The sequence below is a fragment of the Nicrophorus vespilloides genome, unplaced genomic scaffold, assembly GCF_001412225.1.
Source record: "Nicrophorus vespilloides isolate i.1.1-1 unplaced genomic scaffold, Nicve_v1.0, whole genome shotgun sequence".
Classification (NCBI taxonomy): domain Eukaryota; kingdom Metazoa; phylum Arthropoda; class Insecta; order Coleoptera; family Silphidae; genus Nicrophorus; species Nicrophorus vespilloides.
In genome coordinates this window covers 174,498-188,293 of record NW_017096804.1, presented here as the reverse complement: position 1 = coordinate 188,293, position 13,796 = coordinate 174,498, and the positions used below count along the sequence as shown (strand labels likewise).

The following is a 13,796-nucleotide window of genomic DNA, read 5'->3' as shown; positions in this document are numbered from 1 at the left end:
ATGTCATATTAGTTTTCAGTTTAAAGCAATTTTCTAAAGATTTAAAGAAGAATTAATGTCGTAAGTAATCGAGTTTTAGGGCGTAACCGAACTATACATTTCAACATCAGACAAACGATATTGGAAAACGTAATTAGTAAACGCACAATGCGTATTGTAATTATAACAGAAACAATCGACGGCGACGCAAATAAATTAAAAGTTTAATTCTACATATATAATTAATAATAATGCACGCGTTCAAATGGTTTCCAAATAATATTTAGTTAATCACAGCTCATAGTTTAATTAATTTATTACAATTGTTTCAGTTGTAACTTTGTGTTTATGAAAACGATAATATATTATAATAATTATAATTATTATTAAATTAATTACAAATTAAAATATGTATGAAATAAATTACATATAAATTTGTACAAAATTAAGCTAAATGAAAGACGATTTAGTAATTATTTTGTTGTACTGTTGAAGTGCTGTTGTTGTTATATTTATAATTGAAGAAAAACAGAATTATACAAGCCGAGTGTAAAATGGAAGTTGCGTATACGGCGCCTCCGGTCTCAACTTCCTGGAAAGTTTAAATATTTAATGCGATAAATGCATCATTGTTAATTTGTTCGGGCTGTAAGCAAGAAACAAACATAGCAAAGCAAAAAAATAATGAGAGTAAATATTTCAACGCTTCCAGCTTAATGCACAATGATCTAATCGCATTACTTCAATCCTGACGCTGGGTGATCGTGCATGATCCACGTTTTCCTGTTTACTGTTTTCACATCGGCTGCGCATTATTCGTCGAAGGAAAAAAGTAATGGAAAATATGAGTTCGCATTCGAGCAAAGCTTCGAATTAAAAGGGGTCAACCAATTTGGACTTTATGCGGAAACGGAAACGGAGTATTTCGTCCGGGAGTTGTAAATATAGATGGAGCCATGCTATAAATGAAGACCAGTTTTATATGATTTAGATATGACTCTTTTTTTTTTATTAATGTACAAGAGTATAATAATGTACATCGGTCTTGCATTGAACATCGTTCGATCCGCCCTGAAAATACAATATTTAAATCCGAACAGTGCAGATGGTCGAGAATATTTATGAGCTCTTTGAATAGCAGCGCAGCACCAAAAGCAACGATCATGCGATTTAATTGTGGGCGGATTTTTCCGTTCACGATTTATGGGGAGCCAACCTCGACGTTCAGCGACCTCTTCTATTCACCAGGTGAAAGGAAAAACATAACACAATGGTGATAAATATCAATTTTCCGGATATTGTTTCAGAAAATTATTTTTTTTTTCTAAATCAAATTTGCAAATGAAGTGACTTTTCCAACACACGACAGTTGCATTTCTTCAGGCTATACGTTGCAATGTAATTAGTCTTCGTGATTGCAAGTTATTTGTGAATCAGGAAATATTAATTAGTATACCGTGATGAGGTGGTGGTGGACGGACAACGCGTGTAAGAGGAAATCGGGAATTAATCAGTCCTATTAAATCTTCATCGATGCAAATTCCGTGGCGTGGCCCATGTTTTAAGCGCATCAGCCTCTATGAATATGAATTAAGCGAGGACATGCACGATCTCCTAATGAGGCACGCGGCATTAATTATATACCGGGTGAACCAATTTTATCCAATGCTTACGTCAAACGCAGCTACCATATTTGAATTTGTTACCTTCTCACTTCTCCATTAATTTAGATATAAAATGACTCATAATATTGACATACTATTTTAACAGAGATGTCAACTTGAGACTTACAATTATTTTCGTAAAACATATTTTCCATGAAATAGATCGCATAATTCCGCCGATACCGGATTATTCGAGGACTTTAAAATGACACAAACAGAAAAAAAACGATAATTGTATACAAAAATATTTTTATTCAGAAATTTCTTTTTAATTTGCTCAATTTATGTAGCTTTAAACCGGACTATACTGAAGCCGCACTATAGTAGAATTTCCTTATACAAAGCAGTCAAACAATCTAATTGTATATTTTTTAAACTTTACTTTTTTTTGTATTTACTTAAAATAGAAGATGATTTGTTGCATATAAATAATAATGTTGTAATGTATTCGTATTTTACATGATGTTTTGGCACCGACAACTTTTTAGTTTCGGTAAACATATAATAAATATTTCGTCTGTTAAATTTAGTTATTTATAACAAATACTTTTACATTTAACTTGAGTTGAAATTGATAGCCGGTAATTCCATGTTTCCTAATTAACATTAAATTAAGACATCAAACTTATACATCTTCCACATTCTAGAAAACATTATGAAAAAAAAGTATATAGACAAAATCATCTGCAAGAAATTAGATTAATATTTTGCATTTGAAAAAAACAAACAACGTACAAAATAGCTCACACACTTGATTTGAAAGATTACATTTTATATTAATTTTTATATTATATGTTTTAATAGTTCTTAGAAATCGATTGGTTGCAAAAAAAGCACCAAAAGGTTTGAAAGCACATGCTATTTGAAAGATTTAATTAAATCTAATAATTTTTGATAATTTGCGAACATTTTATAGCTTTAAACGACAATATTTCGAGAGATGATGGTACTTTGATGATTTAAAAATTTCTTAATTGAGTAATTCGTGTTCTTATTTGGAAAAGAAAACTTTCAATCAGCGTTTCTCAACATGTTAGCCGCGCAACATATTCGTCTACAGTTGTAATTCCTTATTACATAAAATTGTGTTACAAGGTGACAGCTGTCATTTCGTGATCTGTAAGTTGAGAAAAGTTGTTCTCAAACATGATTCATTATAAATTGTCCGTAAATATGTTATAACTTTATAATTTATATCAACTATTTTTGTTGCAAGATGACTAATGCTTTTAGAAACTATAATTGTAATAGTTTATTCCGAACGTATTTCGTTTCTGCAAATGTTTGAATAATGGATGGGACTTACTGTGCACGTTTCAATGTTAAATAATAAATGTAACCGGCGAATCCACCAAAAAAAAAAAGTAAGAAAGAGAAGAGTTACAACAAACATGCATACATATGTATTGACCCTAGCCTTGTTTATTCCTTCTTGGTATAAGCAGTGATGGGAGAGGAGAGGAGTTTCGCTCGATATAGCCGCTCGCCCGGCGAGGCGATTTCGTTATATTGAGCATAATATAAGTTGCATGGAGGGTAAATGGCGGCAGCTATAAAAATATATTATATTTTTAGCCGAAAGAAAATGTTTGCCGAAAGGAAGTAGAAAGGAATAAGGAGAGGGAACGGCGAAACGAAAACGGGGAAAAAGAAATGCTTTACGCTGCTTTGAAGCTTACGATGGAAATAATAAAACAAAAATGAATAAAAAGAAACGAAACTTTGGCGTAACCGCATTTCCAGCGGGGAAAACGTACATATATAAATAAATACAGAAATAAGAAACGCGTTTGCTTTGCTGAATTAATGTGTTTGTTAAGACACTTTTAATTGCTCAATATCCCCCTTTCACCCATGATGGGTGTTCAAAGCGTCTGGTGCGTTGGGAAACAAAAGCAAGAAACAAGAGATTTCGATCTGTTACGCAAACGCGTTGATCCCAATTTGAATGGTGTTTGGATAGAGGAAGGAAGGAGACACGTTTCGGTTGCTACCGTCTCTATTTTCATTAAGTTCGTACATTTTTCAATCTGCTGATTATTAATTATTAGTCCAAACATTTGTTGTCCTGTCTCTTCCACGTAAATCCCTCCATAAACCCACAGATGTTTGTTCTTCTTCATAACATATTTTTATGTTTTTAATCGTTTGCAGGCGAGCACCTCTCAAATAAGTACGAGAACTTCTTCGCCCGCCCCGGAAGCGAACGGGCAGAGTATGGCCCCTCAGAACTACAGGTGCTACATCTGTGCGGGTCTGTTTCTTCGGACCCAGATGGAATGGTTGAGCACTAGTCCCGAGGGCATGAATTCGCATGCCATGCACTTCCCCATCCTGCGAACCGTCGCCAGGACTTCAGAGAACAGTTGCATGGATTCGCATGGGCGTGTGCTCAGCTGCACCAAATGCGTTAATCATTTGGCACAGCAATGGGACACGCTGGAGGCAGAGCGAGTTCCACTCGAGAGACGAAGGTAATTTATTTATGCGCACTACCATCACCAATCACACACCCATCCCCGCAGGATTCAACAATAAGTCTGCACATCTCCAATAAGTGATCATTTCAACTCTTATCTATCACAGTTAAATATATTAATTCTATCATGAAGAAACCATTATTTTTCAATTCCTATATGCATTTTAAATAAATTTATTTATACGATAAGAATATTAATAACGTTTATTGCATTAATCATACGAAAAAATACTTTTTTTATACAAACCTATATGAAATTACACTTACAGTAAGCGCTTAGAATGCGTTTGCATATAGTAAATATATACATTTAAGGTCTTCAAGTAGACTGCGTTATATGAAATCAATGGAGGAAGTGTTCAAATCTGAACTCACTTAACTCTTCATTTTTCAGTGCCATCAATTTACATGCTCCAATACACAAATATGTAACGATTTTTCATATACGTTGTCATAAACCGAGATATTAAAAATTTCCAGAATTATTTCACTTTAAATTATATTTATTTTTATAACTAAATTTTCGTCTACAAAATGACCATTTTTTTTTAAATAATAATATTTCTTGTTTAAAATTATATAAATAATTATATAATAAGAATATTACGATAATTAAACAAATAATTGTATGCAGCTTACATGCAATGCGTGTGAGCAAATAAAGATGTTTATTATTAATAATATACATTAAAGAGAAAAAAACAATAATTATCTGTTAAACTCCCATAACTAAAATCTGTTATTAGGTATTTTTTTTTTAAAACAGAGATTATTTAGTAATAAATATGTGAAAATTATAGTTTTAAGTCTTGTAAAAATTTCTAGTAAAAATATATTTGTTATTACAGTAAAGCACATTTTCACACTTGTAAATCTTTCATAAAAAGTAATGTATTTAGTGTTGTACGTAAGAAATATGATCAAAGAATAGAATTGTAGAGAGAGCCGTCGTAAGTTGATTTAATTATATACATAAAGAAAGAGATTATTCCATTAGAGGAAGATATCTCGTCTTTTCCATTAGGATAAATTACCTTCTCCGGTATCTTTCCTCTTTCTGGCGTTGAGGTAAATTGACCGTGACGGAGATACAGATGTCAATGTGAAAAAAGCGTCCACGAATGTAAAATCTCTCGCTAATTGAACAATAAATCAATAAAGAAAAGCAATTCGTGTCAGTGCTAATCAAGAACAACTGTTTTATTTATTTATAAAATTTATTAGTTCATTTCGATCAAAAGGGTAACAGTGATAAAAACTGATAAATGATAATAATTGATTGTTAAAATGTTGAAACTATTGCAATTTACGAAATCTTAACAGTTGTAAAAGAAAATCAATAAGACAACGTCATTGTTATTATTGACAGCGTTCTGGGTTGGGTCTCGTCGAGTATATTTATGAATGATGGTTAATAGCAGGTATTTCTACCCGTATATTTTTCTGAAGATTATTGAAATATTCAACTAAGACCATGTGATTTAACACAACAATCATCAGTTTTTTTTTTGGGTGTCATCTTTTTTATTTTGTTTCTCTTCTTCCAGATACGATGTGCCGGCACCAGTCACCGATCCGAATGCTTCTAATGGTGATAGATGCATTCCAACGCCGCCTAGTACAAGCAGTGAACGTACAATGGTTAGTAATCCCTCGGGGAGTAGTATATACTGCTTCCTGTGCGGATTACATTCGGAATTTACGTTAGCAAGAGTTGTTTATAGTAGGCCTCAAGGTAAGCCAATTTGTTCTTTACTTCCTCCTCCTCTTTCCGATACTACTCTTCCAACGAACGAAACAAAGAGCGCACCTCTCCGGCAATTTCGACTATCAAGAATAACGCACATTCCAATTACTATCACGAAAGTTAATTCCAATTCTAAGAGTTGCGGAAATCCAGTTTAATACTCTTAATCCGTTACTTAGGTAACGAACTTTAAACATTATATTTATTGGCCAACGTAGTTTGTGTATCAAAATTAATGAATCATTCAATTCTTATTCATAAGTGGAAACACGAATTTAGAACACAATTCAACTTAAATGTTCTCATAAGATATATTGCAAATATAAAATATTTTAGTTGCTTAATTTAAAGAGGACTTGAAAACAGATTTTATTTTATGTACTCATTTATTTTTCTCTATTAAAATGTAGTTAGTTTTGAATATTTTTAAACCGGATTGATCGAAGCCGGACTAACGACTTTCTGTGTTTTACAGATTTTAATGATTAAATTTTACAATCAATATCTTCAACGATTGATTCTCCTTTAAGTTGATTTATTTTTAATTAATCGAATAACAGCGCTCACTCTGAAAGTAATTACAAAAGTTACTTCCGATCGTGACGAACCGAAATCGGATTATCGTCTAATTAGAAAGCACTTAAAATGTAACAAGGTAACGCACGCATTAAACGACGGTCACATTCATTGTTTGATGTGAGCTGAGCGACTTTGATGCCTCTAATTTTGAGTAGAGTATTTTAATTATATCAAAACTCTGATTACAAATTACGAAAGTTACTTTCGATAGCCGTAACCGATGGGTTCGAGAGAGGTCACAGAATTGACGATATGATTTAAAAAAAAGTAACAGAAATATGTTTGCGTTTATGATATATCAAATTCGAATGTTTTCATTAGGTTTTTCGACTCTAGTAAATTTTAAAAGCATTTGGCTTCTGAAGGTGAAGAACGACGATGACGACGATGGGTGTATCACTATTTGAACTTTGAACGTAAAGTGTGTAATGTGTCAGCGTTTTAATAGGTCAACAATAAATGAAGATTTGTTATTTCTTTTGGAATTCGGGGGGACCTTAAATTATTCACCAATTCGTCGCTTGAGAATGATGGTGGCAAATATTGGTTGCTGCGTGGGTGGACAGTTCATTACACTCCACCATCTGGGTGTATCGCAGATGAACTTTACCTGGCGAGTATTAATCATCGCAAATGTGATTTTACGATTCATTTGATATTTAATGGAGAATACCACCATCATTATCTCATCATGTTTGTTTTTTTTTTTATTATAATATAACATTTGTTTACTTATTTTCCATTCGACAATCGCATTAACGTAAATTACCTCTCGTGGAAGTAAACCGACTGTGACGAGGATGCGAGATGTCCATTAGCGGTAATGGCTGATGGTACCTCATGAATATGAATCTGGAGTAATTGCGAACGCGCTCCGATAACAATCGAATAAACATTTATTACCATTAATGCCAAAGAGAAGGAAAGAAAAATGATATGACAAAATGATAACATTATATGTAAAATATTTGCAACTGTGTCGCTTATAACTATGTTTTGTGTTTTAGGTCGAAACGCGCCGTACTTTCCTGCTTTGCTAAAGCACAAGAGCCCTCCGAATGCTGAACAACTGAGAGAGGATGGCTCGGCGCTGGTCTGCACCTTTTGTTACCACACCTTAGTTAGCCAATACAGAAGATACGAGGGACAGGTGGCCTCCGCGCCTCCAGCTGATCGTAGGGAATACAACACACACGATTACTGTTGCTATGTGTGCGGCGTAACGACGTATCGAAGACGAGTTCGAGCCTTATTGATAAAGGTAAACTATATGTAGCCTTATTGTAAACCATAATCTCTCAATCATAGATTTGATGGTTCACAAAATGACAGTGTGAAAACTGGCAAAAGGATTAAGAAACGCTGATGTAGACAATAAGTTTAAATCCCCTTAGATTATTTAAAATCTATTAAGTATCATCATCAAGCTAAGCGGAATGTTAAACATAAAATTCTTCGATTAACGTGTTTATTTTTAGTATAAATTTATTATTAATGATAACAATTATTATGAAACAAATACTATCTAATTGCATTACTGACATATAGGTCGTAATATCTCGTTAATGCACTTCCATCTCCACGGTTACAACTGTTAATTCAAATTGTGATTATCAATTAAAATTTAGTTTATTTGAATCCGGACTGATTGAAGCCGAAATTAGATGAAAATCTTATATAATGTTATTGATATTATTTTCATCAGATGTAATAGTATCGAAGAGCGGATACATGTATCCAATATTTTCAAAATAATTGTTAACATTTGACCCGAGATAATCTACATGAACTTAGATGAAAGTTAGTTCTTGGTCAAACACATTTCTTTTACATAAATCGTTACGTATTTCTATTAAGATTTGCTCAACTTATTTACTAATATAAATGATATATATATACACATACATAAAAAATGAATATCATTTATCATCAATTAATAGTCTGTTAATTTTATAAATAACGTTCGTGTAAATCAGTTTATTTGTTTGAAATAGATATAGAAATTGCACGAGTTGATAGCGCGTTATTCAGTAATGTTCGATTAAATATTCGAAATAGTTTACATTTTCCGATGTGCCAGACACAACTGGAAGGAAGAGATAAATATTAGTCCACTTCGGTTAGGTTATCAAATACCCAAACGTGGATCGTCTCGTATGATTTTTTTTTGTTGTTTCAACCTACGTGATTCATAAGGTCACACGGGCTAAAGAGATACCGTTTCTTTTTCGCAGATTTGAACGGATGTTTGTTTTCGATGCATCTCCAAAATGTTGGTCCTTTTTTTTTGCAGGATTTTCCTTTTCTGAAATTCCATCCTCAGCCGGATATGTCGTTGCTGCTTGAGAATGGGGACTACTCGGTGGTGTGTTTAGACTGCTACGAGACGTTGCGCACCCAGAGCCTCGAATACGAGCGCTGGGGTCTTCCGCTTGATAAGAGACAGTACAACTGGATAACGCAGCCGCCGCCACCAGAGGATAGCCCCGAAGCGACCATCGCGAGACTGCCCAGCGGACAAAGAAGTGATAAAGTAGTAAGTGCTCTGGAATTCCGTACCAAAGTGTTGAATAATCGTTTTTCGTTTCCGCAGGTGCCTCAGACGTTCGTTTCCAGACCGGCCAGGAAGAACAACTCCCCAAAGACTGCCGATAGAAAACCGATCAATGCATCTACCTCCAACAAACCTGATCTTCCCGGTAAGTTTAAATAATCTAATCAATCTACCTCAATGTTACCGTCATATAAATTACTACTGTAATCAAAATATGCTTATACATTTATTATATCTGGTGCACGTATTATGAGCTTTTTCAGTCATATGTAATATTAATAATTTCAACTTTAATAATAGCGACATCTACTACAGTTTTTTGTGTTTGATAATTCCATTATCTATACAACTAAATACATTTAGTTAATTTAGTGAATTTCTTGTACATTCAATTTTGAAAAGAATTTAAAAAAATATTAATTTATCAAAAAGAATAAGTTAATTTTCAAGCTACTTTACACTCTATTCGTTTCACGGTTTTATTATCTCAATTTCTTTAATACTTGTAATCTTCTTGTATTTTCTTACTGATATTTGCAAAAATTAGCATAAATTATCAAAAATTTATTTATTTTTGATTTGGTAAATCTAATCTATATTAATTATCTTCTACCGATTACAATTTATCAATTAATTATGGAATGTTCAACTGAAATCGAAATTGTTTCTAAAACAGTAATATCTGTTTTATTATCTTAATCACAAGAAAATAATAACAAAAAAAAAAATACAAATGATCTGAAATTAATTAATCCAATAGTTATGGAAATTTCAAATAAAATTGGTAAATTCCAAACGGAAATAATAAAAATTGAAAAAAATACCATTTAGTTATTATCACAAATTTTTAAGAGGAAAATTTAATTTCGCTTGTCCACGAAGACTGCACTCTCGCTAATACGAAAACTACGGACGAATCAAAAGTATAAAAGAAATAAAATCCGAATAAATGCGAGTCGTTGAAACAACATCCGTTCCGTTCGTTTGTGCGAAAACAAAAAAAATCGGGACGCCCGTCGGTTGGTTGGAAATAGAATTGCGGAGGTTTCATCAATTATTCCGCGAGACCGGAACGCGCCATTTCCAAATTTGTTTCGATTCGTTGTTGAATACTTGCAATTCGTTTATGTATCAACAACAACAACAAAAAATAAACAATGCAGGATGAAAGCAGTGGCCTGAATTGATTTTCTTTCTCTCTTTCAAACAAACACTCTTTCAATAGTCTATGTCTGCATCCTAAGCAACTCAATTGTTTACGTAAGAATGTTCTTTGGTGAAAGGAAGTACACTTTGTATTTACAAATTTTCGAATGTTAAACAGGGAACAATGATTTTCCATATTGATTTTTGAAAAAGATATTTTTGGTTTCTATCTACCTCATGCGATGTATAGCAATTATATTTATTATTTTTATAAAAAAAAAACAGTTAATACCTCTTTTCTAATTTGTAAGTAGTTATAAGCAAAATGTTTACAAAAAAAAACAAGCATTATCGATTGTTGCTATTAATAACGTTAATGGCTTTTGTTTAATTAAAGAAATCACTTTAAATGTTTACGATTGATTGTATTTTGTTACTTTTTTAATTGAAGCACATGAAAACAAAAACATTGTATTGATATTGTTTAAATGAAGAAAACACGTTTATGTTTTAAGTGCAAATTTAAGGTTTTATGTACAGATATGTGCATTTTTACTAAATCGCTTTTTATTTGATAGATTGGACAATTTTTAGTGTTTTCAGGTTTATACAAATTGATGATTTATTATTATACATTGAAGATGTACATCGATCATTAAATAAATTTTAATAAATTGTTAAAAATATGATTCAAAATGTTGTGGACAAATAAATAATTGATTTAACTTAATGTTTCTTTATTTAACTAATCTCAATTAATCGATTTTAACTTTAAAAAAAAAAGGTGAAGGAAGTTTACGCATATCCTTTGTAAACATTAAATTAATTTCGAAACATTTTTAATGCAAAGTTTATAATGCTTGGTATTAATTTGCGAACCGTTTCATAAGTGATACATCCATTAGTTGTATATAGTAGGGAATTATGTTTATATTTCCATGGGTAACGTTCTCTACTTTTAGGTTTAATTGGAAATGTTAAATTAATAACGTTCCCAAATGGGAAATGCATTGCGATAAAATTTGATTACGTTGATAACTGGTACAGGGATGACATGAATTTCATATGGAGATATACACACGTACACGCTAGATTTCAGATCTGCTTCTAATTATTTATAAATGGATGCAGTCATGGTTTAATTGAATCGCACGGAGACAGAAAGTGAGTTAACGTTATGCTGAGGGAGGGATGGAGGTTGTTTGGTAACAACGTGCAAAAAAAGCGAAGGGAAATTGAGCCGCATTTGGATGCGGGAGGGCACTTTTTTTTAAATATGCAGAACGGTTTTATGTGGGTGTGCGGAAAGAGAGAGGATATGTGCGTGGAACGCGTTCGGATCCCCCCTTGGTAATAGTGTAGGAGTTTAGAAGAACACATGCGCCGTCACTACGTTACAAAAAGGGTAGATCCCTCCCCCGCGGCAGTCGAGTGCAGCGGTTTTTGGGGGGCGAAAGGCGCCGGCGGTTTGAGGGGTCAGGGGCAGAGTCAAAGCCACCCCCGTCGCAGCGGCGGCTCGAAATCAAGTATCGCCAGACGCGCGAGAGAGGGTAGATCCTGTCAATAAACGCCTTTTTGTGCTTCATCTGCTGCTGTTAGCGTCGCCGCCTCCGCCACTGATGTAGTCGTCGCCGCCTCTCACGCCCAGAACGTCATCGCTTTTGTTGTTTATAACATTGCTAACGGACGACATCGGACACAATCGTGGCAGAGCTCGCCACCAAAGTTGGCACTTCCTGTTGACATTAAGAACTTTGCCCAAAGCCCTCTTCCTCGGGACAGTTTGCTCGGTGGCCGTGAACGTCGCGCGCGCGTTGCTAAACCAATTCTCTCTCCTCTCTTCTTCAACTAATGTAATGTCATTCGACGTGTTACTGCGACATGGATTTTAAATATCCACCTTTCTTGCCGAACCATCAACATCCTCATCCCTACTACAACTACCCTTCTCTAGGTAAGGGCTTTACTTGCTTCTATTTACATTCCTACATACATCACAACACACATATATTACACAGTTCAAGCATGCTTGCACGAAGTATCAAACAGAAACAAAAAATATATAAACTTTCATTACATTTAACGAAATTAAAAATATTGTCACAATCTTCAAAATTACTCCTACAATGTTTTTTTTTCAGATTAAAGTAATTGCCTATAATATTGTTTACTAAATGAATTATTTTTGTATATTAATTAATATAACGATAATAATTACCTCAAGCATACTTTTATCAAGTTTAGTATAATATGCAAAAATTGTTTAGTTTTTACCAGAATAACGGTATTTTGCTCTTCCCATTCTCGAGTATCTCATTATATTCACGTTGTATAAAGTTGTTCTTTATATAATTAATGTTTTCAACTGAATATGATCAAACTTTGTAGCTAAACAAGAACTTTACAACGTTTAGACTAATTATTTTCAAATTTAGTTTTTCTTTCAAATTTTTTATTTTATTACCAAAAAACGTATTATATAATTCATATTAATAAAGTTAATAATAGAGTAAAACGAAATATTTTTACAATATGATACGTGTTTTATATTTTTTAAAGAATTACTTAGCAATAATTTGTAGTTTAAAATGTATAGTAAGAGACTATAAAAAATCTTAAGATTTTCACATATATTGTTTGAACATTAATTCTGTAAAATGCAACAAATTCTATACTATGTGTATTTTTTTGTAGATATCCCCTTTTAATATGTACGTTAAAAACGAAGTAATTTATATTCCGTTCCATATAAAAAAAAAAACAGATTTTTCCATCAATTATTTAAGCATATAATTTCGTCTGAAGGCTGCTCCAGATTTTGCAGGGCCTAAAGAGAAATTAATTTCGTTTTAATTGAAATGCCATTCGAAATGAATTAGTTTAGATGTCGACTAACAAAAAAAACTGTGCACCATCAACAAGAGAGAGAGAGAAAAATGAACGATTGTTAAACAAACGATCAATCAAAATTTAAATTTCATGTGCAAGGATTTCCCATTTACGCGATTCACATATTATTTTTTTCCTTCCTTCTTTTTTTTTATTACGTTTCTCCATTGGTTTTATGCGATGTGTGCACATTCGGGGGGAGGGTGAAAAAAAATCGATGGCCAATTTGAATGAAACGAATAGCGCGTGGGCGCAATACAGTTGGAAGAAATGAAAGGAATTTTTTTTTGTCTGATTCGTTTCCTTAAGATGTTTTCTGCATGTGTCTTTGACGTCATCCTCAGTGTTGGTTTCTATAACAACAGAAAATGATATGAAACTCTTTTGTTACCCAATATTTATGTACTTTAGATTATGATTACAATGTGAATTACATTTAAATGAAAAAGTAATAATAGTAATTTACACGAAAAACTTAATCGAAATGCTAGTAAATCTTGTTTTATTGGAGCGTTTTACAATATCTTAATGTGTAAAAGTTATATTTCCATTCCTCAGACTTGGTTGCGAAAACTTCTACTAATGGTTTTAATTGAAAAGTCTTTGAGTAATCTCTTATTTGCATAGTGCTTGAAAAATCTTTGACGTGGAACTGTTTAATCCAAGTTAAACTTGGTTTTAATATAATTGTAAACATTACTTACTTATTTACTGCATAGTAAACGTTAGTTTTTCAGTTTTATACTTCCTTTAGCTAAA

At 32.8% G+C, this 13,796-nt stretch overlaps 1 protein-coding gene across 4 annotated transcripts in view; it reads left to right on the top strand.

The window, feature by feature from the left end:
• Window positions 1-13,796, top strand: part of LOC108558232 — a 39,877-nt gene that overhangs the window by 14,453 nt on the left and 11,628 nt on the right. For 3 of the 4 annotated variants that reach the window (XM_017915073.1, XM_017915075.1, XM_017915076.1), the window contains exons 4-8: window positions 3,798-4,117; window positions 5,670-5,857; window positions 7,456-7,709; window positions 8,742-8,984; window positions 9,042-9,147. In XM_017915073.1, coding sequence (XP_017770562.1) covers window positions 3,798-4,117; window positions 5,670-5,857; window positions 7,456-7,709; window positions 8,742-8,984; window positions 9,042-9,147 — 1,111 coding nt within the window. The remainder of the gene's footprint in view (window positions 1-3,797; window positions 4,118-5,669; window positions 5,858-7,455; window positions 7,710-8,741; window positions 8,985-9,041; window positions 9,148-13,796) is intronic. The other variant, XM_017915074.1, reaches the window with a different exon arrangement.